The sequence below is a fragment of the Coloeus monedula genome (assembly GCF_965178545.1).
Source record: "Coloeus monedula genome assembly, chromosome: 25".
Classification (NCBI taxonomy): domain Eukaryota; kingdom Metazoa; phylum Chordata; class Aves; order Passeriformes; family Corvidae; genus Coloeus; species Coloeus monedula.
In genome coordinates, this window is record NC_138805.1 from 3,648,339 (window position 1) to 3,673,336 (window position 24,998).

The following is a 24,998-nucleotide window of genomic DNA, read 5'->3' on the forward strand; positions in this document are numbered from 1 at the left end:
CAGGCTGTGTTTGCTGTCAGACACACAGAATTCTGTCAGATTGTGCTGTCTGGCACCTCTTGCTTTACCCGGTCACCTTTAAGGGTAAATATTCCCAGATCCGTGTCCAGGTGAACACAAGTGTGCTACACTCAGCCCAGATGGAGAGGCAGAGTGCTGTGATAATCCTCCCTCTTTCCAGGGAATCTAAGCTCATTGAGTCATGGAAATTCCAGCCTCGATTCTTAATGAGCCCTGGATCTTAACAGCACCTGACAACTGAGGCTGGTTCATGCTCAACCTCCTGGGATCAGGAGAGCCCCTGCTGCCTTTGCAGAGCCCTCTGAGAACTCTCAAAAATGGAAACATGAGGGGCTTTAAGGTCCGGTAGCTGGAAATCTGGCAAATGCAGGATAGAAACTAAATTTCAAGCAGGGCTGTTTCTCAGGAAAAGATGCTGCTGGAACTGCAGGCCCTCGAGCTGCAAACACCGTGGTGATGTTCTGTGCTCTCTGCTGCACTGAAAACGGCTGAAACTCCATCCAAACTCACCCATTCTGCTTTGGAAGATCTATTGCTAGATGGTGCGTTTCATTTTTGCAGTTTGAATATTGCTTGAGACTTAAATTGGTGGCACTATTCACTTAAAGGGTCCCATTGAATTTTGATGGGCTTAAAATCTCTATTCTGAGATAAACCTGCTTCGTGAATCACCACTAGGTGCAAATATAGGTACAGGAATTTATTTCAATGACTGGACCAGTGCTTGGGCTCTAAAAAAGACCACGCAGGTGTCTGACTGGCTTTCCTGTTTGACTTCAGTTTGTCTGTTCAAGTATCTTTTGTGACCCATCTCAGTTTCATATTAGAGGCCTGACTTCTCCTCAATGTTATAATTTGTTCTAAAGATATCCACAAGGCTGCTTTTGTTCTCGTGAGAAACCCCGGGGAGTTGGAGGCTTTGTCAACCTCACCAGCTATTTAAAATAACATTTAGCAAACAGAAGTTCAGAAAAAATGTAAAGCCAGAGGAATTTGAGTGCAAGTCCAGACTGCTAAATGGGTGGCATTTAAATGGGTTTTAAATTGGGAGGAGTTGCACTGCAAAAAAACCTTCAGCTGTTTGTTTTTTCTCTCAGCCACTTGAAAACCTAAAGTTTTGAAGTCTCAAATCTTCTTTTATGAGTTTCTTCATCCGTTTCAGCTTGCCTGGTGTCTCTTTTTGCACACAGATTTTAAGATGCCCAGGATCACAGCACTGTTGTTCTTTATGCAGCACCTAAATAAAACACATCCTTGGCTAATGCAAATAATATCAAGCCACATCTCCAGCTGGCATCTGGAATTTGCCAAATTGTACGGCCAGAAAAAAAGAGTAGAAGAGAATTTTTACTAAGTAGTAATTTGGCCTTAAATGTGAAAGCCTCAGATGCTCTATTTCTCAATGCCTTTGGAACAGATTCCCCACATCCTTCCAAAAGCAGGGAGGCTGCTGCTTGTTTGTAGCATTTATCCTGGATTGTTTATTTATTTGATCCTAAAAGTTCTTTGGGGGAATCTCTTTATCAGCTCAGAAATGCGGCAGTGGTAGTAAATAGGAAGCTGTGACATTAAAAGTAATTGACATTAAAATGTTGTGACATTAAAATTAATCATGTTTGATGGATGCTAGAGACTGAATCCACAAGGCTCCCGGGTTCATGTTCCAGCGAGCTTTGACATTCATTCTCCCCCTCAGTTCCTGCAGCACTTATGTAACTGCTGTCCCCACCACTGGTCCCGAAATGGAGACGTCCTGGCGGGAGGGGTGGCTGGGATGGGAAGGAGAAGGGGTTTCCTTGGAATTCTCCACGTGGGAGTGCGGGGTGGAAGAGCTGTTTCATTCCCCAGCCAGTAAATCGGTGTCAGATATTCAGCACTGGCACAGAAAGGGTCACATTGGGTTCTTCACCAGCACCAGGAGGTGAAGATAAACGGGATCATTTTGCTCCATCCATCACTGGAATGTTGGAGAAGAGCTGGTGTGGAGCCTTTGTTCCTGGTGCTGCGACAATTCCAGGCAGAAAAGACCTTACAAAAAACCCCAAACTCCAACAAAAACCCCTTTGGCTCTTCCAGTGTAAACAGGGCCAATTTTTGTTGCCATGTTTAGTAATAATGGGAAAATATTTCATTCCTGTAACAACGGTGCCAGGTTCAGGAGGAAACATTCCCAGCTGCCAGCTCAGCTCCCGTGGCACCAGCACGGAGTGAAAAAGAAACTGAGAGTTTTTCTTCAGGGCCTGGGGTTCCTCAGAGCTGCAGGGGCTGTGGTAGAACCTGACACCTGGGACTATGGGGAGTGCCAGGAATGGGAATTATTTCCACACTTTGTGGGGCAAGGACAGTGTGGAAAGCTCTTCCAAAGTGGGAAGAGCTCAGCCAGAGCCCACCTAGAGCTCACCTAGAGCTGCTCCCTGCAGGCAGGCAGAGAGAGGCAGAGATGCAGCATTTCGTGCTTCCAGGACAACATTCTCCAACTGCCTTTTTTAGCCATGTGCAGCTGGAGGGGCCTCCGAAAAAGGAAGGGATATTTTGGGCAAGAAGCCAGGTACCTCCTCACAGCCTGAGCTCAGGGCTGGCTTCACTCGCTGGCCTAGCTGGAAACCAGAAGTAATGAGCTGATTTTGGGGTTTTTCCCTTCCCACTGTGAGGTGCCAGTCTCTGGAAGTCAGCACAGGGGGGGTGCAGCCTCTTTTCCATGGGTACCTCGCATGAGACTCCATAAAATTTACATTTTTTTAAGCAAAAAGACTGTGCCATACATTTAGCTGGAGTTAAAGCTTGGTGAGAGGTTTCCTTTGCCTGGACCTCATGGATTGTAGATTTATCCCAAAATCTGATCCCTTCCAACCTTGGTCAGTCTTGTTACATCCAGAGTTATCCACTGTGCTTTCAAAATCTGATTTTTCCTTTGCAAACTGGAAACAGGGAGAGTTGGGGGCTTCAGTGATGAGAACACTGAGATTTTAGGAGGGAGGGAGTTGTGACTTTTGTCCTTTTTCGTTGTCCAGCGTGCACAGGCGGCACTGTGGGATGTCTTTGCTCATGCAAGAAAGAAAAGTGAAAATAAGGAGGTTTAAAAAAGTAAACAACCACACTACTGAACACAGTTTTCCCTTTTCTGTGCAATTTTCTACTTCTCTTTGCTGTTACCCACATCCCTGAGAGAGGCTTAGAATCCCAAGTTGGGAGGGACCCATCAGGATCATCAAATCCAACCCCTGGCCCTGCACAGGACACCCCAACAACGTCTCCCTGAGTGATTATCCCCAATTCCTGGATTTGTGAAATAAAACCAGTTAGGGATGAGCTTTTCTGGGGCTGTTCTGCAGAGGTGCTGGAGATTTCCAGCTGGGGCTGCCCTGGGTGAAGGGGGTGAGGGCGAACAGCAGAGCCCAGAGTGCTCAGTGCTTTTATCTGGGCGTTTTTCTCCCTGAAAATGCCTTTTTAAAGTAGGGGGGAGAAGCTGTGTCAGCTCCTATTACAGAAAATGAGTTTTTCTAGAGAATTCAAGCCAGCAAAAAAAACCCCACGAGTGCTGCACAGAGCAGCCAAATATTTTGGTGGCTTCTCGAGGCTATTCTGGCTCCAGAACACTGGGAATTTTTGAAGCCAAAATGAACCCATTGGAACACAGAATTGCAATAGTACAAATTCCTTGCAGGAAAGCAGATTTTGTGGGGTTTGCAGATGTAAACCTGGGGTTGTTTGCATTTCCAGGAGCACAACAGGGAATGGAGCCAAAGGAAGCAAACTGGGGTGGTTGAGCTCCCCAGTTCTTGCCTCAATCCCCCAAATTAAAGCTTTGTTGAGTAATATCAAATACTGTGCTAAGGTAAAACCTTAATATTTGCACGTTCCGTGCCCCTTTTTGTGCTACTCTGTGGCCAGTTTGTGATTTATTAACAGTCATTTTTCTGGCACCTTGAAATTTCAGTGCTGCCCAAGTAAATATTGGGAAAACCCCAATATTTCATGGATGTTTTTACTTGCAGACTCAGGCAATCATAAAACAATATCAGATGATGGATCTGATCACCAGTATGTTTATTCTTCTCTCCACCTGATGGGAAAAAGCTGGTACTGGACTGGAAGTGGGGACAGCTGGGACCTGCTCACAGATACTGTCAGCACAAAAAAGAGGCTGAATTCATCAAATTTCAGCAGGAAAAGAGGCTGAATTCATCACATTCTGAGCTCAGCTATCCCACAGACCACCCAGGCTGGGGGAGCTGGGGTTTGGAGCTCATCAGGGAGACCCCTCCTCCTTCATGGAGCGGCTGCCTGGGGTGTGACCAACTGTGGCACTTCAGGGACTTCTCTGCAGTGGGAGAAGAGCTTCCCGTGCTCTTTTGGGGCAGTTTAGAAGTTGCAGTGAAAGCTGAAGGTTTAAGGAGTGGGATTTCACTCTCATAGATCTGTCTCTGACTCCAGACTTGGAGCATGTCACAGAACAGAGCAAATTGAAAGGGATTTCTGGCAGTGCCTGGCTCCAAGCAGGGCCAGTTCACACCAGCTCAGCCAGTCCAGTTTGGAATAGTCCCAAGGATGCTGATTCCACAACCTGTGGGCCCTTACTCCAGTGCTTTGCTGTTCTCATAGCGAATCTTTTTCCTAAAATCTGACCGGGATTCCCCTCTTTAGGACTTCTCTCATCCAGCTGTGCACCTCTGAGAAGTCTGGCTCTGATTCCTTTAATTTTCTTGTTCCCTCTGTCAGCTTTACACATTCCCCCCTGAGGCACTGCAGGTTTTCTTACACAGATTGGAAAGGACAGAAGTGAGATCAGAGAAGCTGCAGCTTGTCCAGGGAACCAAACTTGTGCATCAGGGCTTGAGGTTCTCTTTTAAGTTGAACTAAAATATTGTCCAGTTTGGGGCTCCCCACTGCGAGATAAATACTGGGATGAGTCCTGCTAAGGCCCACAAGGATGATTAAGGGACTGAGTGTCTGCTTGGAGCAGGACTTTGGACCTCTTGGGAGGTTCCTTCTGACCTCCTCTGTCCTGTGGTTCTAAAGCATTTGTGGTAAAACTGAGATACCAGGAGTTTACAGAGGGTGCTACAGGTATTTCCTTGTCCTCAAAAAGCGGCTCTGAAAGATGATGTTTTGATCAAACAAAACCCACAGCAGCTGTTCCCAAGATGGGAGCAGTGCAGTACAGTCTGGTTTTGTTGTCTCCAATGCTTTCCAATATTGATTCGACCTCAGCTTTGTGATAAGTCAGGGCTGCTGATAAAACACTTCTTGGTGTTGAGGAAATCAGTTGGTCAAGCTGTGGTAGGGACCTCAGTCTGAGTCAGGACACGGGAAAAGCCAGGTGATGGTTCCAAGGCTTGGGAGATGGACTGGAGAGGAGGGCAGAAACCCAGCCCCGGTGGTGGAGCTGGTCATGGGTGCCCCCATTCCTCCCGGCCTCACTTCTCCACCTTCCCCTGACCTTTCCAGCCTGTTTCCTGATCAGATGCCTGACCTTTTCACATCCAATTAGCAGAACACTTCAACTGTTGCCTGAATCCCATTTTCACCCTCCTCCTCCTCCTCCCTTCCAAGCCCCTCTTCCTGCTCAGCATCCTGGAAACTCCAAGCTGGCTCTGTGACTCTGTGCTGTAGCTCTCAGTCAGGGGCTTTTTTTTGGCTCTCAGCCGGCTGATCCCCAATTCCTGTCCTTCCAAAGGGCTCTGCCTCTCCAGCCTCACTCGGGGCATCCCTCTCTGCAGGGAGGGCCCTGTGCCAGGGAGCTCCTTTGCTCTTTCCCAGCAAAGGTCACCGGAATATTTGGCAGGCGCGATGCTCAAAATCTTCTCGCTCGGGGCTCCCCCCAGCAACGGCCCTGGGCTTTCACAGATCTGGTGGCTCTGCAGGACCCTTGGTATTTGCAAACATGAAAAATCTGTGTAACATCTCAGCTGCTGGCAGGGGAGCCCGTGGTGGGCAGGGACGAGCATCTGCTTCCCTCCCTGCCCCATCCCTGCTCCAGAGGCAGCTGGATGTGACCGTCAGGAATGAGTTCAGAGCGGTTCAGCTGCGAGGGATGGAGCTCTCTGCCTCTGGAATACCATCCCTCTCTGTCCCCCTTCCCAACAGATTGCAGGTTTTATTTTACCTCAAGGAATAGTGAAGTTTTATTTTCAGTCTTCCCACCTGCATTTTTGACAGGCTGCTAAAATTGGAATTGAAAAGTCGTAATTTGAGCATCTTTCTGAGGGAAGGGAAATGGAGCTGCTTTCTGGTTTAGTCCTTATGCCTTTTCCAAGCATCTTACTTGGTGACTTAACTTGTGCTTTGAACTTTTAAAGATCAGGATTTTCGTACATCTACACTAAAACTGAAAAAGAAAGAGCACAGCTTTATAAGTAAAAAAAAATCCCAAAACCAACCAATAAACATGATTTGAAAAAAACAATAAACATGATTTTCCAGATGTTTTTAAATCTTCCCAAAAATTTGACAGAAGCAAACTAAAAATTAATATTTCTTCATTTTCTTAGGCTGTTTCTTAGGCTGCAGCAGTGTTGCTGCACTTTTTATTGTGTATGATCGTGTCCTTTTTAGGTTTGTGGTCTGTTGTCAAGTGGAATTGCACCAGAAGTTGGGATTTGGCCCTTAGCTCCCAGGCTGGAACCCTGTGGGGAGCAGAATCCCCCTCAGGCTTTTGTCTCTGGCTCTTGTCACTGCAGGAGCACACCTTGGGTCACTGAAAACAAAAACATACATACATATATATATATATATATAAATATTCAGGAATCTATCATACTTTGTGTCAAATAGCATTTCTTTGTTTCCTGTGTGTGCCTTTTCCTGAATTTCAGGATCCCTTGTGGCAGCTGTGCAGTGCTGTCAGTTAAAAGAGCTGCTGTGCTCCCCTTTGGGAAGGGAGAATCCTTTCCCAATACTTTTAAAGTCAACCCACGTTCTCAGGAGTACAGTGTTCAGTCCAATCCTTGGCTTGTAAGTGTTATTGGGAAGAAATTTGGGATCATTTGGAGCACAGGGCCTCTCCAAATGCAAGGTGAGACCGCGCTCAGTGCACTGTGAGCTCACATGGAGTGTGCAGGGCGACAGTGAATTCCCTGTGTGATTCCAGCTCCCTAAAACGCAGCTGGGTGTCTCTTCCAGCCTTTCCAGTGGGGTTTGCATTCCTCAGTAATCCCCACTGGCAGTGCTGATTCAGAAACTGGATTTAAAGCTCCACCTCCACTCTGAGAGCTCAGTGCAACGTCCAGATGCTGCAAGCCCTGCTAGGAGTGGAAAAGTGAGAGGAAAGATGTTCCCAGTCTGCTTGCAGCTGGCACAGGGCTGTGCCAAACTCCAGGGAAAGTGCAGGCAGGGATTTGAACCTCAGTGATAAGAATTCAAACCTCGATCCTTTATTTTAACGTCAGGTTCATACTAAAGCCAGTGAAAGATGAGCATTAAAGAATGAGGCGTCTTTAATTTTCTTACCTCTGGATTAATACAAAATAATTGATCCTGCCTACAACAGAGCTGATAAGAAGCTGCAAACATCTGGATTGGCAGTGTGTGACCATCACTACTCCGGAGTGAAGCTGCTGCTGCTCCTGGTGCTGTGCAGATTGTACCTTGGCTCCAGCCCTGAAGTGTTGCAGAGTTTAATGTCTCCCTTACAAGACTTCTGGGGGTGCTGGGGAGGAGCTGCTGCTGTTCATTTTGTGCCTTAGGGCAGCTGTGGCCGAGGGTTTGAGGCTGAGTGGAGATGAAAAGTGACAGGGTGTTAATACATTAGGCATTCATTTTGTATCATATTAGTGGTGCTTGTAGTGGGTAAGTGAGATGTCATAGCCTGTTACGTGCAATTATGAGCCCACAGATGAACATCCCGTGGAGGTAACGGGGATGTGCTGAGCAGGGAGTGAAGGCTGCGCCTTAAAACTCTGCCCAACCCTGCCAGGAATGGGATCTGAGGGAAAGCTGCAGGGAGGGATGAAGTTCCCCTGTGAATACCTTGAGTTTTCTGGTCCCTTTTTTGGCAAGTTTAGAACAAGCTCAATTTCCAGGACACCAAGCAGCAGAAAAGCACAATCAGTTCACCGCCTGCTGATTAAAATCTGACGCCTTGCTGCAAAGGGACAAAAAAAAAAAGGAGAGGGAATCCCCATCACAACATTTTTATTGGGAATCCTTATCAATCTCTCAAGTCTCTTCCAACCTCCCCAATTTTCAGAGTTAGCTGATGCAACCTTCTCCTTGGATTTCAGAATGGGTGAGGAAAGATCTGATGGACAAACACTGCTTTGAAAACAGTTTTGTTGCTGTCTCTTTGGGTTTGTACTCTGGATTCTGCTCGGTGTCTGCCTTGGGCAGAGAACTTCATTTCTGTGTGCCTTCATTTGTGTGTCCCTGAACTGACAGCAACAAGAGATTCCCTGGGAGACTGAGACCTAAGAATATTCCTCAGACAAAAGAAATCCTAGAAATTATTACTGAAACCATCTTCCTCCTCACGGTATTTTTGAAACCAGGCGGAAGGAGCGGAATTTCTGATGCTTAGGGATGGAATGTTTAGTTTTCTTGCTTTCAAAGCTTTAAGGTACACAAAGCAGCACAGAGATGCCTGGAAAAAAGGGGAATATCACACAGCCATCGGTGCTTCTTCCCTCCAGGAATCTGAGATCTGCACTGACAAACTCCCAGCTGCATCACTGAAGGCTTGGCTGAGCTGGTGCTAGAAACAGGAGACACCTGGACTAATTCCCTGATAAAACTGCCTGGACCAAAGGCAAAGGGATCTCACACATTCCTGTGCACAAGCACTCCGTGAACCACTGAATTGGGAGATGCAGTGCTGATGCTTTGTTTTCTGTTCTTGAGTCCTCAGGGATGTAAAGCCAGAATCTCCTGCTTGCACTGGATTTTTTAAAGTGCAGTGAGAGAAAGGAAAGCACATCCACAGCTGCTGGCTGCCTGGGAAGGTCCTCGGCTAATGGAGTGCTTCAATGCTTTTTTTCCAATATTCCCAAGCCTCTTTAGACTTTGGATCCAATGTGGGTTGGTGCTGAAAGTTAACTCTGGCATTTCAGGGACAGAATTTGGCCTTTTTACTGTAGGTAGGATTTTTAGTTGCATGTGGTCACTGGGCACCGAAGGATTAGTTTTTCACTTGTCTTTAATCCACAAAGGAACCCTTAAATTTTCCCTGAGGAATATTGAACCCTCGCTGCTGGAGGCATTTGATGAACCACCTCACTTAGACACCAGGAACAGTGCATTTACTCCCACAGGGTGTGCACTGATGCTGTGCTGGTGAAGCCATCCCACATCCCTTCCCTGGCTCAGCCAAGATTTCCAAGGAAGGACTGGTGGGCACTGTTGGTATTTCTGCAGGTAAAGCATCACCAGCCCAATTCCAGCCTGCTGTTGGAATTCCTGCTCAGCTGTTGCAAACCTCTAAAAACCAGAGGCTTTGCTCTGTGAAATGTTGGTTTTTTGCTCTTCCTGCGCCTTCCTCACTCCTCTGCAGCCTCAATTCCAAACGCTTCACGTCACCACTTGGAAACTCGGCCGCATGCAGAACCCTTCCCCTGTGCCTTCTGTCTGCACAGCCTCCCCCGGCCTCAGCACATGTGGCTCCAATTCCAGAGGCTCTGCAGCGCTGTGTGGATCAGCATGGGGCTGGGCTGACCCCTCTCTTTCACCACAGCTCGTTCTGGGGAGGGGGAGCCGCCTCTTATCTGGCCTTTTTCGTAGCTGGGATGCTTTCGCTTCACAACCGAATTCCTGCAACCCAAGGCGGGCTGCAGGCAGCGTGCTGGGGCCAGGCCTTGGTCACTGGGAGCACTGGAGCTCTCGGGAGAAGGCAACCCTTGGCCTCTGTGTCTGTGCCAGCCAAGGAATACAGAAAGCAGATGTCCCAGAGCGCAGCCTGCGCTCCCTTAATTATCCTCAGGAGACTGCGGCCGCCTCCAGCCTCTCCTCCCTTGTGTGAGGAATGCAGCAGAGCTGTCTGTAAGAAGACACTGTTTGATGTTTGTTTTGGCCTGAAATGCTGTCGGGGTAACTCTTAGGGCTGGTGTGGTCTGAGCATGAGCGGGGGTGTCAACCTTTTTGGGTTCTCCTCGTAACTCCGGGATAAACCAACACAGCTTTTCCCTGTCCCGCTTTACCCGCAGCAGAAACTGGGGAAGAGAGTCCAAGGGGACATAAAAGCCTTCGTGTGCCCGTGTCTGTCATCACTGCTGAACAGCACCAGTGGGGGAAGATGTTTGGTTTCTCAAGAGTTTAATTTTAAGGCCCACTGAGCCTTAAATACTTGAGTGTGGAGCTCGTCTGCGGTGTGTTCAGCACTTCACTGGTTTAACTCCCAAGTCACGCAAGCAGCCCTGCAAGTTTGACTCAAGATGTAATTCCTTGGCCATAAAAGTCGTTGTCAGCCTCCTGCTCCAGCAGCTAAAATTCTCAATCTGCTGATTGCAAAACACTCAGGTTTTTCTCGTTAGCACTGGATGGGGGGCAGGCTCCTGCTTTTTCGTAAGGAAACTTAGTAAATCATTTCCTACAAGACTCCAGCAAGATGAGACTCCAACAGATGTGAAATGTCTTAAATTCCTGGCATGAGGGAGTGGTTCAGAGCTGCAACATGGCAGGCTGTCCTGGGCTTTTTGTTTTGAGCTCCCAAACATATTATCCCTGCATATGCCTAATTTAGACACATTCTGTTTTCAGATACTTTGATTTTAGCACCAAATAACGAGGCAAATGCAGGATTATTCGGCTGAAGGAATGCTCTGGTGTAGCTCTGTGGATGTTTATTCTCTCTGAGCTGATTTAAGTAGGAAGTTATTGCATATTTGGATTATTTTTACTAAAACGAAGCATTTCAGCAGTTCAGGTCCAGCTGAGAGCAGCTATAACATGGGATTTCTGGATGCGCTGAGGTGTTTTTTCCAACAGCCTGGATTTTGGGAAGAGTGTGTGACTCAGGACCACAGGGACAAACATTCCTTCTCGGAAGGATCCCATTTCCAGTCAGAGAAGTGAGGATGACTTTTAGGAGTATCCCACAGAACGATGCACTGGAGAACTCATCTGCAGGGCACAGTTCCTGTTCCAGGGAGGACGTGATGTGCCCTGACACCAGGGCTCGTTCTGTTCCTGTCCCACCTCCACCCAGGAAACATTTTGATCTTAACGAACAAAAGCAAGCAGAGCACCTATCACAGGTGAGCTGGGAATTGTTTGGACAGGGTACAAACTGTGTGTGTGGATACCACTGGAATTCCTGCTCTTGCTGGGGTGTGGAAGAACGTTTCCCTCAGCAGCAGAGTCCGGTCGTTTCCTGAGTCACTTCTGACGTCTGGAGCTGCAGGAAAATTACAGGTGGCCTTTCTGCTCCTCCCTGGGCATCAGGGCCTTGGAACAGTCTGTTGCAAATGTTGTCTTTGATAAAAAGCCAAAATAAATTATAAAAAGCGTTGCTGAAGGACAAACTGCACAGATGTTCCTGAAGAAGCTGAAATTTTTGAAGTATGGATATTCACATCTTCAGTGAGCTTGGTGTAGGTATGGCTTGGGCCATACAAACGATTATTATGCATTTCTTTTATCTTGATTCTCTGAATCTTTTCTAGGCTGTTCCTCCTAATTCCAGCAGTTAAGTGATACAGCACAACTTATTACTTTTTAAATAGTAGCATCTATTTTTAGCATTGCTCCCTAATTCAAACCTTCTGAACTTAATGAAAGATTTAAGTCTGGAAGCTCTTTAGCTTTTAGGACGTGAATTTGCCTACAAATAAAAACGTCAGCAAAGCATTTATTTTCCCTTTGATTCTGCTTGTCTGGTAATGTATATTTGATGTTGGGATGTGTGTGTTTGTGGACATGTAGCTGTAACGGGTATGGAAATGCTCTGGGCTTCAGCACAGCATGGACATGAAAATGTGGGAGCCTGGTAAGGATTCAGGCATGAAAACACTGCTTGGGATGGACACAATTTATAAGGCCAAATAGAGTCTTGGTGTACTCAGGCTTTGCTGCTTGCTGTGTTGCAAGGGCCCCTTCCCTCTACACCCATTTCAAAGGGCTGATTCTGCTGAAATTCAAACCCTTTTATGACATACACTCACAATGAGAAGCCCTTAAAACGCTGAAATGAGTTCTGAGGAATTCCTCAAGACTGACATCTTTGCATGAGGGATCCAGGCTGTTGTCCGTATTCTTTTTTTTTTTAATTTAAACTCTGCCATGTGTGCAAGGCAGAAGGGGCTGAGAGGGCGAAAAACCCCTTTGAGTCCTTCCCCTGCTCAACCCGTGCTCGTGTGGGCACTGTCTGGATGGCTTGGGGCTTGATTAAAATCTTTGTTGCTGTGTTTTCCCTGGAGATTTAAGCATGGGGAGGGATGAGAGGATGGTTGTCCCTGGTCTGCAGGGTGTGGGGTGAGTTATTGTCCTCGGAACAATGGGAACAGTCACCCAGGGTCACTGCTCCTCCCCTCTGCTGTGCCACCAAGCCTGGCACTGCACCCAAAGCCTTCAGGCCAATGCTTCCAAAAGCATTAAAAAAAAAAAATAAAATAGTTGGAATAAGCAGGAAAACCAATCCCACCTCCTCCTGGAGTCATGGGACGGGAGCTGAGTAAAGCCAAAAGCAGCGATTCCCGAATTCTTCGCAGCACAAAGAGCTGCCCACAGGATGTGGAAAGGGGAAGAGGGTTTTTTGGGTAAGAACTGTGGAGCCTGCATAAATGTGGCATTCCTTCTGGATGGGATTTCTGGGAAAATCATCCCTTTTTTCATCCATTGTCTGCAGGATCCAGCCCTTGAGGCCACCCAGGGCTGCGGAGCTTTGTGAGGGGAAGGTTTGGAACAGCAAAGGGATGCCAGGGATAAATCCCTTTGCAACCCAGCCCTGTGCCCTGGCCAGTGCTGCTGGAAGGAGCTGGCCACGAGCAGATGTTCCTCTGGCAGCCTTTTAGGTGAAACTTCAGCTGGGGAGGGAGGGAAATGGTTAAAAGCATCTCATTTATTTGGCCTGTCCTTGCAAGGTCTCACCTACAGGAACACCGAAAGCTTCGGGGAGTGTTTATTCTTCTTTGGACAATAAAACCTTGAAGCCCCCTGCATCTGTTTCCAGCTCCTTTTTCTCTCATGTGCCATAAATTCCAGCACACATCCAAACATAAATCACCATTTCATCCCTGTTTGCTGCAGCGAGACGCTACCCAAACTATGGAAAATGTGAGATTTGCTCATGTTGAGCTCTCTTGGGATGTTTTTGTGGAGAATTTCTCTACCTGGCCCTTAGGTTGGGTAATTGTAAGAGGCTGTTTTGAGCTTCCTTTTGATCAAACAGGTACAGGTGACTGGAAGGAAATAAAGTGAGAGTCCTGTCTAGAGAACCTGCAAAACTTAAACTCCTTTGGGAGTTTTCAGGCATTGTTAAAGCATTAAAAAGGATTAAAGAGACAAATCGGGGGGGGGGGGTGTCTAATAAGATTTTTTTTTTTTTCTAATAACGTTATGGAAAAGTTTGCATGGTGTGTGAGAATCTGGTTATTGGTTCAGTGGTGAATCAGCTCCGAATTGTTGCTGATTCTTGGAAAAAGTAAAGGGTGCTATAGGAATCTGTCATTATTCCACTGGATGTCTCCCTGATTTTTCTCGCCATTCACATGATGAGTTTATAGGCACAGGACTCTTCCTTAAATCCACAGATATTTCCTGGGAGCAGCAAGAATTAGGCTGAGGTGTGAGCCCTGCTAAACCCAGCGTGTTTAAAACAGAAAGGAATGAAAACGCTGTCATAATCTGGCAAAAGATTTATCATTTTACATTAAAAACCTCGCCCAGGATTAAGTTTTAAACCCCAGAACACCTGCGAGGTTCTGCACAAACCCTCAGAGCTCCACAAGGCTCGGGAAATGTTGCAAATGTCGTGTGAATGTCCCTGTTGTGGTGCCTAAATTAAGGTTATTGATCAGTGATGTAGCGAGTGTCGGTGCTAATGAGGGCAGCCCGCAGCAACGTGGGCTCCAGGGAAAAGCTGGATTCGTCCTGGGCAGGAATTCTAATTGTATTTGGCAGATGGAGCTTTGAGACCAGCGAATCCAGTGATAAACTGGATTACTTTTCCCGTTAAAGAAAGCAGCTCATGTGGCTGAAAAGGAGCTTTCACTGCCAGCAGTTCCGGCAGGGGAGGAGAGCTGAAGCTTTGGCAAGGCTCCACCTGCCTTAAAATTCTGGGTATTTATTGCACATAGTAGGTGATAACTTCTGCTAAAGTGTTTGAGAAGGATAAATGAAATACCAGAATCTCGGGGGCTGAGGGATGGTCGTGGTGACTCAGAGGAAGGTCTGGGAATGCAAGCAGGAACAGAAGGAATTTTCTAAAAGTTGGTCCCGAAGAAACGAGGAAAAAGATGAGAAAGCATCATGTTGGACATCAATTTTCCGTCTGTTTTTCACTTGCAGGTTCAGGATCCGCTGTTTAAATAGCACAAAAGTATATCATTAGTATGTAATAATATAAAAAGTATAGGAACAAATCCAGCCTGGGCAGCTGGAACTTCTTGTGCTGCTGCTCTGTCACCCCAGGATTGTGTGTTCAGTCACACATGGGACTTCCCAGTGCTGGAAACGTCCCCAGTTTTCATCAGTTTCACAATATTTGGCCCAGGAAGCAAAACATTTCCTCCCACTTCATTTCACAGGGAAAAAAAAAAAAAAAAAGAAATGGTTTTAGGGTTTTGTCTCGAATAGCAAAACTGCAGAACAACCCAAGTGCCCTGTGAAAATTCATACCCCAAGGGCAAACGGCATCGGTGCCCCACAGAAATTTGGTTGGGAAATTCTTGATTTTGACCTGGGGGCTCCCTGGCCCCAACGCCTGCAACTTTCCCGTTCCTCTGACCTTGTGAGTCAGTTTTAACTGAATTTGGACTTTCCACGGTGGGTCCACGTTTACAAGTCGGAGACGGGCAAAGCCAAGGATCGATGGCAGATTTTTGTTCTGGATGCAGATAAACAGTGCCTAACGTAGTGCTGGCTGAACATCCCATTCTCCTGCGCTGCATCATCTCCTGGGCCAGGTTTTAGGGCGGTAACACACGTTTTGGGGGATTTTCTCTCGCATTCCAAGGGCTCTGCTTCCCTCTAGTGGGTCCGCTTTGCAGTTTCCTTTTTATTTCTTTTTTAAATCCTGACAAACCGTCTTTGACAGCTCATACTTTTTTCGGACGTTGCTATCCAAAGATACCTCCCAACCCTATTTATTCCACTTCCTTAAGTTTAACCCTCTTCTTCCCAGGCTGGTTTCTTATTGCTGAAATACACGAATATCATCTGGTGTTAGGGAAGGGACTCCGGTGTTAGGGAAGAGACTCCAAGCCTTTGTCAGATATAGGGATATAGGGATAAATCGAAGGTCTTCTGGGTGGAAATACTGCTTTTGAAATCAGGTAATAAGAGGTGAGGGCAGAGCTGGGGAGGTTATCTGAAATTTGGAGTGTGCAGAGGGTGTGGGTGCCGCTCGAGCACTGACAGCTCCGGAGTGTGAAGCCATCTGCTCCTGCTTCAATCTCAGTGTGAAAGTGCCTGGGAACGTAGAGCTGTCTCCTTCAATCAGCTGTGATCTGTGCAGGGAGTCGAGCTGGGGGGTTTGCTTGGATGCTGTGGAGAAAACAAGGAAGAATCCAGCAAAACCTGGCTTAGTAAACCCCACCAGAGACGCACCCTGAGCACTGGCGTTTGTCTTCCAGCTTCCTGTTCTGTTTGGCTCTGCGAGGCTCAGACCGAATTCAAGAGAGTGGCTGAAGAAAACGTGACCCTGCCCTGCCACCACCGCCTGGGGCTGCTGGAGCAGGGCAGCCTGGACATCGAGTGGCTGCTGCACATCTCCGAGACGGTGCAGAAAGCGGTGGGTTTGCTGAGAAAATCACTTTATTTCTGCCTTCACACCACCAGCCCTCGATTTAACAGCACTCCTGTGATGATCTTTGCAAGTTATTCTGATGACAAGAGCAGTGTTTAGAAAACAGAGCTGATTCAGAGAGATTTATAACGTGTAGAAGTTATTTGATATCCACGTGTGATGTGTTACAATGGAATTTTTTTTTTTAATGTAGTCAGTCTTCATTAGATAAAGCTCAGAAGTGCCCTTCAGGCTTTCAAAACAACCTTGGGTTTCGCAGGCCCAGTTTTCGAATCCTTGGTTTCAGTACAAAACACAGTAGTTCAGTCCTTATAAAAATTAGGTCTGCAGTGACTTAAAATTAGCACAGCCAAACCCACAGCCTGCTTTGATGTGTTGTGGCATAAACTGCTGCCTATTTTGACACTTGTTTAAGTGCCCAATGTAAATCTCCAGCATAAATTCACTTTTTGCGTCATTCTCAGGGTAGGAACCCAGGTTTGCTTTCCCACCCTGCCCCAGGCTTCCTGTGTGACCCTTGACAAGTCACTTAACCGTGGTGTGCAGCTCCTGGAAACGCTTGGATTTGTTGATCTGTGTGAAAATAAAATGACAACTCAGTGTTTGCTCTGCTCCTCAGGTGATCACCTACTCCGGGGGCCGTGTTTATGATGACCTGAATGAGGAGCAGAAGGGCCGTGTTTCCTTCACCTCCAACTTCCTTGCTGGAGATGCATCCTTGCAGATCATCTCCCTGCAGTCCAGCGATGCAGGGAAGTACATCTGCAAGGTGAAAAACGCTGGGCAGTACGAATGGGCTCGCATCACCCTCAAGGTTGTAGGTAAGGAGAGTTTATTGTTCTCCCAAAGGGATAAAAAGAAACCCAGACTCACTTCCTGGGGAGAGATTTGTTTCAGCGGGGTATAAATACACAAAGACACCTCCAGATCTAGTGTCAGTGCCCAACTTTATATCTGCCTTGGCATTTTTTGGCAAAGGACAGGCCAGAGGAAGAGCCTGAAGGATGGTCTGAGGTAGGTGTGATTAGCTGCACAACCATTCTTTCCAAATGATCACTATGATCTCATCACCCAAAGCAGGCTGATATTCTATCTCAGCTGACCATCACCCTGCCCAGACCTCCTGCTGGGGACTGGCAGTTCATGTCCCAGCCCCGCAACCCGACCCAAGTCAGTGGAGGTGACAAACAAGCAGCTGAGGTTGGCATTTCCCTTCCCTGATTTCAGTTTATTGCTCAGCTTTTCACGCACTCCGTGACCCCGTGGAAGAACCCTGCAGCCTGCCAGGCGCTGTGGGGAAAAGGAAGAACTGGACAAGTAAAGGGAGGGAAAGATGTTCTCCAAATTGTGCCTGGAAGAGGAATGTGGTGCTAGAGCTCCACTGATGCAAGTGGCCACGAGGCAAAGTGCCACAGAGTGGTGGAATGGCACTGCCATGGCTCCTCTGTGGGGTTGCAGCTGAAGTCCCCTAAAAACCATCGCTGGTGTGATTCCTTAACTCATTGCAGGGAAGGCAGCCCTTGGGAGCTGTTTAAATGCCAAAGGAAGGGCTTCCACTGAGCAAACTCTGCTGTGTTTGCATGACCTGTCTCCTGCTGCTTCTAGAGAAACCCTCCAAGCCCAAGTGCTGGCTGGAGGGGGAGATGCTGGAAGGGAAGGAGCTGTCCCTGCAGTGCCGCTCCGCCTCGGGCACTGCCCCCATCTCCTACCGCTGGCAGCGCATCAGCGAGGAGGACGAGAGAGCCGAGCACCTCCCGCCCAACGCCAGAGTCAGTAAGTGGAGCCCTCCTTCCCTCGGAGCTCTGCGGTCACTGGGTGGTGGTGACAGTGGTGCTCCAACACTCCTCCCACTTCTGCGGCTGCACCTGGGGGGATGCTCCACCTTTCTCCCCTTCTTTCCCCCTTCTTTCTCCCTCTGCATTGTTCTGGAGTTGATCTGATGCCACAGATCAATTTGTGTCTCTGTGCACTACCCACAGCTGAAGTTTCTTGGTGCATCTGATGAACCCCAGTGGTGTTTTTTCCCATTTTCCACACATTTCTAACCCAGCCTCTGTGCACTACCCACAGCTGAAGTTTCTTGGTGCATCTGATGAACCCCAGTGGTGTTTTCCCATTTTCCACACATTTCTAACCCAGCCTCTGTGCACTACCCACAGCTGAAGTTTCTTGGTGCATCTGATGAACCCCAATGGTGTTTTCCCATTTTCCACACATTTCTAACCCAGCCTCTGTGCACTACCCACAGCTGAAGTTTCTTGGTGCATCTGATGAACCTCAGTGGTGTTTTTCCCACTTCCCAGACATTTCCAACCCAGCCTCTGTGCACTACCCACAGCTGAAGTTCTTGGTGCATCTGATGAACCCCAGTGGTGTTTTTTCCATTTGCCACACATTTCTAACCCAGCCTCTGTGCACTACCCACAGCTGAAGTTTCTTGGTGCATCTGATGAACCCCAGTGGTGTTTTTTCCCATTTTCCAGACATTTCTAACCCAGGGCAGGTCCTGCTGAAGAACGTGACGCAGATGAGCACGGGCTTGTACCAGTGCGTGGCCACCAACGAGGCGGGGCAGGAGAGCTGCGTGGTGCAGGTGACAGTGCAGCGTAAGTACTGCCCACAGCCGTGTCCCTGCTCCACGTGGGACACGCTGCTCCCAGCTCTCCCACCTGGAAAACTCTGCACCTTTGCCCTTTCGTACTCTAATCACATAAAAATAGATACCTTTATTTATTGCGCTTCTGATTCGCACTGCAGCCCTCACCTAAAACGGTAACAGCATCAAAACCTGAGCCCAAATGATGTTTTTATCACTTTAGATGGGTCTGGGTGTGTTAGAACCTTTGGTTTTCGGAATGATTCAGGAAATACAAGCAGGGAAATTGGTGAGTTTAGAGGTTCTTCTGACTGCAGTGATTGCAGGAGGTGACTCCCGGGTATGAATTCTCTCTCTGGATATTCCATCACTCCAAACTCTGTACTGATTGCACTTGGGACAGCAAAATATCTAAAGGCAGTTGGAAAGGCTGACTGGATTTTCGCAGGATAAAAAGTAACTTTTGACATAGTTTGGTTTTAATCGGGATTTAGCCATTTGTGTCCTGAACAGCAGCAGTTAAGATCTCCTGATTAACCCCACCAAGGGTGTGTCAGCTCTCGGCAGGGTGTCCTTTGCATCTGCATACCAGGAAAAGGGTGGAGTTTATCACCCAAACCCCAACAATAGAGTTGAGCAGCTCTCCCAGCTGGAACTGCTCTGATAAGACTCCTAACAAAGAAGTTTCGTCTTGGAGATTCCACAGCTTTGGAATTTTTCTGCCCAGCCAAGCCTGAAATAACTGGAATATGGAATAAGGAAAACCGGTTTGCCTCAGGCATGTGAAGTAAAAGCGCCCAGGCAGCTTTAACGCCAATTGAAGTGAACTGGTTTAAAACCTCACTTGGCTTTGCTAAACCCTCCGTAGGGACTGAGCCTTAAGGAAACAACTTTCAGCCAAGCCCAACCTAACCACTGTTAGCAGAAGAGGTTGTCATAAAGCATCAGCGAGGGCCCACAATCCACGGGAAATGTTCTCTCATGATCTTGGCTGGTTTGGATGAAAAATGCCCCGCACAGGATGATCTTCCTTTCCTCCTTTGTCTACCTCAGCCAGGTCACTTTTTCCCCACATTTGAATAATTCGTTCTCAAGTGGGTTGTAATCGTTCAAAGGGAGTTGAAGGGGGGAAAAAAAAAAATCCTCATGGGGAAACATTTACAGATGAAACATTCTTCTGCCTCTGGGGCGCTGCCTGGCGCCGCGTGTCACACGTGGGCTGTCCTGCCTTTGTATTTTCTGTGGGTTTGTGCTCTTACAAGGGGATTTTGCCTCCTTATTTCATCACTGCCCCACAGCTGAAGGCACAGCACTTGTGGTTTCACCTTTCCAGAGGTGATTGCTTCACTCGCTGTCAGCTCAGCTTTAGCTGGAGAAAAAACTGGTTCAACTTCAGTGCGGAGACACACCTAAAAAAATAAACTACGGCGTTCTGTCCCGAGTTACACCCAGTGCTGGGAGTTGTAGCGTGGACTAGAACCTGAGCACACCAACAAGGGTTCACCAATACATTTGTTTTTTGGACAACAGATGCACAAAATATCGGCATGATCGCCGGGGCAGTGTGTGGAGTGGTGGCGGGGCTCTCCCTGCTTTTCCTGGTGGTGAGGCTGACGATAAGGAGGAAAGAAAAGAAGAGATATGAGGAAGAGGAGGCACCGAATGAAATCAGGTAACGCCTTTTATTTAATCCCACCTCCCCCACTCCCTTCTCACAGTTTCACACGTCTTTCCACCGCCGTTTTAAGTAACTGTAAGTAGCTTTAAGTGTCTTCAAAGGTCGTTCTAAAAAGCTTTTAAAGTCTTTCACCGACAAATTTCTTGAGTGTGAGAATCCTTGTGATGAAGACTTTCCAGAAAATGATAGGAAAGTCCCCCTCCTCCCCCCGGGCGAATTAGCACAGACCTCAAACAACTGTTTTCTCTCACATTTGCAATTTCGGTATTTTGAAGCATTTGCATATTCTTTTATGGTGTTCAATTAAAGCTTAACCGTTGTGGTTCTGAGAGGGTTTGGGGGTGGTTTCCTTCTTTCTTTTCTCTTTCTTTTTTTCTTTTATTTTTCTTTCCTTTCTCCCCCCCTCTTCTTTCCTTCTTTTCCCTCTTCTTTCCTCCTTCTCTCCCCCTCTCGTTCCCTTCTTTCCCCTCTTCTTTCCTCTTTTCTTTCCACCTTCTCTCCCCCTCTCGTTCCCTTCGTTTCCCCCTTCTTCCCCCATTTTTTCTCCCTACTTTTCCCTTTCTTTCTCCCCTCTTCCCACCTTCTTTCCCCCTTCCTTCCCCCTTCTTTCCTCCTTCTTTCTCCCTTCTCTCCCCCTTTTTTCTCCCTTCTTTCTCACCTCTTCCCACCTTCTTTCCCCCTGCCTTCCTCCCTCTCTCCCCCTTTTTTCCTTTCAACTGCAGCTTCTGTTGGACCCACCATGAAGCTGACAGCTTCTCTGAGCCTTCCTTGAGCCTTTTGAACAACTGTTCCCCTGGATTTAGCTCCGGGTGAGCAATACCCTGAGCCGAGTGCGGAGGGGAGCAGGAGCACTGGGAATGCTGACTCCTGTTCCTGGAGCTCATCTGTTCCCTGCCTGGGGCCTGGCCCCTGAACTCCCTAAGCAGAGCTTGGGCTCCAGCCAACCCGGCCTAAACTCCTCAGGAAGGAAGGCGCTGGAAAGATTTATTTCCAGGAATGAGTTTGAGCTGCTGCCGCCCTCGAAGAAACAAAACCCTTGATCCATCTTTGTGTCTATTTGCTGCCTGGCCTCGTGTGACATCTCTGCGCCATCGGGCACCTCCGTAATCCCTGCAGCTGCTGACTGCTCCAGCACAAAGGCAGTCTCTGCTGATTTCTTCCCCTTTTTCCCGTCTCCTTTGCTTTCTCATCTTGCCTTTTCAGTTTGAGCCTCACCCTCTTGTATCACCCTTTCATGCCTGCCTGTTACCTCCTCTCCCTCCTTCTCTCTCTCTTTCTGTCAGGACCCAGCTCTTGAGCTTCTTTCACTCCCCACAGGGGTGGTTTTAAGTGGAAGAACCGGTTCCAGGCAGTCTTGCCCAGGCCATTTGTCGTTCTGGCTGAGGATTACAGAGCAGACAGCTCTATCTGCGCTGTCTGCTCCCACACTTGCCGTTCACTGCACACGCACAGAGCTGTTTGTGAGCAACGTGTTTATTCCAAACCCATTTACCAACAGCTCTGCGGGGCAAAGGGGAGTTCAGCGCACAAAGTCACACAGCACAGAGTTCGGACAGTTTAAACGCAGGCTATACCCTGCTGGTTTGCAGAGGGGTTCAGTGAGTGCTCCTGTTCTCGCCGCGTGCTGTTTGAGCCCTGTGTGTGTTCCCTTGCAGGGAGGATGCAGAGGCACCCAAGGCCCACCTCGTCAAGCCCAGCTCCTCCTCCTCCGGCTCCAGGAGCTCCCGCTCGGGTTCCTCGTCCACCAGGTCCACAGCCAACAGTGCCTCCCGCAGCCAGCGGACTTTGTCCACCGAAGCCACTCCCCACCTCACCCCTCCCCAGTACAGCCAGCGGCAGCTGGACAGGAAAGAGACGGAGCCCAAGAAAGTCGACTACAACAACCTGGTGAAGATGGGAGTGACGCCGGTGATGGTGCCTGCCCAGAGCCGGGCGTTCCAGACTGTGTGACTGCCCAGCGAGTGTCCCCTGTCCAGAACAAACACCTCACACACACCACCAGCCACGTAGCGATCGTTAGGGTAGCTAGTTCTCTTCCTGGTCAGCTTAATCTTAATCACTTGGGATTATTCACACCACGAGAAGCCCTCCCACTCAGTTCTTTCTGAACGTCTCGCAGCACTGAGGTTCTGATACGGAATTTTCTTTTACTGAAGAAAGATAAGTTGGAGGGAAAAGGGAGCTTCTTTTTAAATTATCTTTTTTTTTTTTTCTCTCTCTTGAAAATGGAACACTGAGCATCCAAAAACTACGACAGCAAAGCGCTGTATGAGTGAAAAGAAGCCAAACCTCAGGATTTTTTAAAAGGGATCAACAGAGACTTAAAGATGCATAATATTCCAGCGAGGTTTTGTGAGGAGGGAGAAGTCTCTTGGACTGGTTTTAGAGAAGTTTCTCAAAGATGTATTGTCTTAAGTGAAGATTTTGAGGCTGAGGGTGTCCAGCCTCAAAGGGAACTGAGAGGTGCTTCACATTTTCTGCGTTCAGTGAAATACTGGAGGCTGTAACTAAAGTGGAAATGAAAGGATCACTCCCAAAGAACAAGAGATGCAGTATTAAGGCATCTGAACTAAACTCTCTACTAAAAAGAAAGGACCTTTTCTGTCAAGAAAACAGAGGTGCTTTAATTGCCAGAATAAACTTAACGATGCACCCAGAGATAGGGCCAGGAGCCTGACTCTGCTTTCGTGGGCAGCACTGCAGAGCCACAGGAGCCCCACTGCAGGGGTGCCCGTGGCTAATGAGCCTTAGAGAGAGGAGAACTGGGCACTGAATCCAGCAGGGAGGCAGGGCCCCGAATGGGAAGGGCCACCAATGTACCAAAAAGCCTGGATGGAGCATTTGGAAGAGCTCTCAGCTATTGCCAGGTGGAGAATGGGCCACGTTTGGGGGGAGCTGTGCTGGAGAAGCCTTATGGAAAGTTCTTCCCAAGACTGAAGGAACAGCACTGCTGAGCTGACCCCCAGGGAAGGCTTGAAGGATTCCCTGACAGAGGAAAACACACCTGGGACAGGTAAACAAGCACAAAACGCTGCTTCCATTAGGAAACCTTTGTGTGCATTGTCCCACTCCTACACCAAATGCTGGGCCACGTGCTAGAGCTGAGGCTGAAACCTTTAGCAAGACTCTTTAAAAATTGCAGGAATTGTAAAAAATATTTTTTGTGAGCAACCAGGATAAGCATTTCCAAGGAATATGAAGTTAGGAAAGGATGGGAGGTAGGGACAGATGCAGAGTTCTGTCACTGATATTTTCCTCTGAAGGACTTGGCTCTGACCACTGCTACACACAAGACACTGAGCTTGTAGGTTCTAGATTCCTGTATTCCTAGACTGGTGATTTTCTATTTAAAAAAGAGGGTGTTTTGGGGTTTTTTCCCCATTTGAGGGAGGGAAGGGGTTTCTCCAATTTGTGGAAAGAGCCTACAGAAGATGGATGAGCACAGAAGAACCACAGATCTCTTAATTCTTTCACTCTTGGACTGTCATTAATCTCCCTTTCTGACTGAGACCCAGAATTCTAATTTCTTTACTTGAGATCTTTAACAACCTGATCAAAGCCAAGCCCTGCTTGGGCTACTTCCACATGGGAAATAGTTTTCAAACTCGCCCTACACCATGTGAGAACTTCTCTTCCTAGGAGCAGCCACCCATTTCCACCAGATGTACCAAAATTCCATTGCTTTCTCTACCCCAGATTTAACCCTTGGCAGGACAAATTGCTGATGCCACGCAAGGAAAACAATCCCAAGTCAGTTTTAAATACGGGAGACCTGCTATGAGGTGTTTGACAAGCTGCTCCTCCCATGACAGCTCCTGGTGGTGGATTCTCTGTCATCTCACCCTGGATGCTCCGGGAGCACACCCCTGGATCAGCTGTGTTTGAAGCAGCAGCTCTGTGTGTCTGTGATTCCCCTGCAGTTGCTCTTTTCCTGAGCCCTGAAGGCTCAGGCTCTCCAAAGCATTCCCAAACCACTCCAGAGCTGGGAAAATCCCAAGAGCAGGAATAGGATGGCTAAAGCAGCTTGTGGGTTCTTCTGTGGGTGCTCATTGTGCTTAACATTCCCTGTGCTGCACCTGAGGATCCTCACTCCTGCACAGAGACCCAGGAGTGCTTTTCCCGTGCATCCCTGAGCATCCAGGAGCTCCTCACCACAAACTGAGGGTGACAATTCCAACATCGAGGCTCTGGGGTAGTTTTGAGTCACAGCCCAGACTGGTAATTAGCAGAGAGAGGCTCTGCAGCCTGGAGGGAGGAGAATTTGCCCTGGCGGGCTTTCCTGGAGCATTTGGGAATGGGCTGCAGGACACAGCAGCCCTGTCCTGCAGCAGAGAAGCCACTCCTTGTGCCGTGAGCTGTCTGATGGCATGGGCTGAGAGGTTTGGGAGCCTTGGGGAAGGTCAGTCAGAGGTGCAGTGGCTGAAACCTGGTCTGGGGGATCAATCCTGGCTGCTCCAAGCCCTGTCCAGGTATCAGCTTGGAATTTCCAAGCCCTGTCCAGGTATCTGCTTCCAGCCCACACATCAGGGATTCACAGGGAAGGGGAAAGTTCATCATCCAAAGGGAACAGGAGAAAGGGATCACTCCAAAGGTATTCTATTTTCCAAGTTCCAGACGACCAGGAGCTGCACAAGGGAAGCAAATAAGCCAAACCCTGTTTTGTAAAATAGTGTATTAAAGCTTTTACTGTCATATACCAGCTATTACTTGTGTGATTAAATGCCTACCATGTTATGTAGCTTTTTGTTTCTCAGCAGCTAAACTAAGCTTCCATCTCTGCTGCCTGCTATGATTGGTGTACTTGTACTGTG

General features: G+C 48.0%; 1 protein-coding gene across 1 annotated transcript in view; it reads left to right on the forward strand.

The window, feature by feature from the left end:
• The window catches only part of CLMP (CXADR like cell adhesion molecule), a gene marked incomplete at its 5' end in the record, with an annotated part of 39,513 nt that extends 15,414 nt beyond the window's left edge, over positions 1-24,099 (forward strand). Inside the window, 6 exon segments of the mRNA XM_082296863.1 lie at positions 15,741-15,898; positions 16,533-16,734; positions 17,519-17,686; positions 18,397-18,519; positions 20,040-20,181; positions 21,843-24,099. Coding sequence (XP_082152989.1) covers positions 15,741-15,898; positions 16,533-16,734; positions 17,519-17,686; positions 18,397-18,519; positions 20,040-20,181; positions 21,843-22,137 — 1,088 coding nt within the window. The 3' untranslated portion in view covers positions 22,138-24,099.
• Between the last annotated feature and the right edge of the window lie 899 nt (positions 24,100-24,998).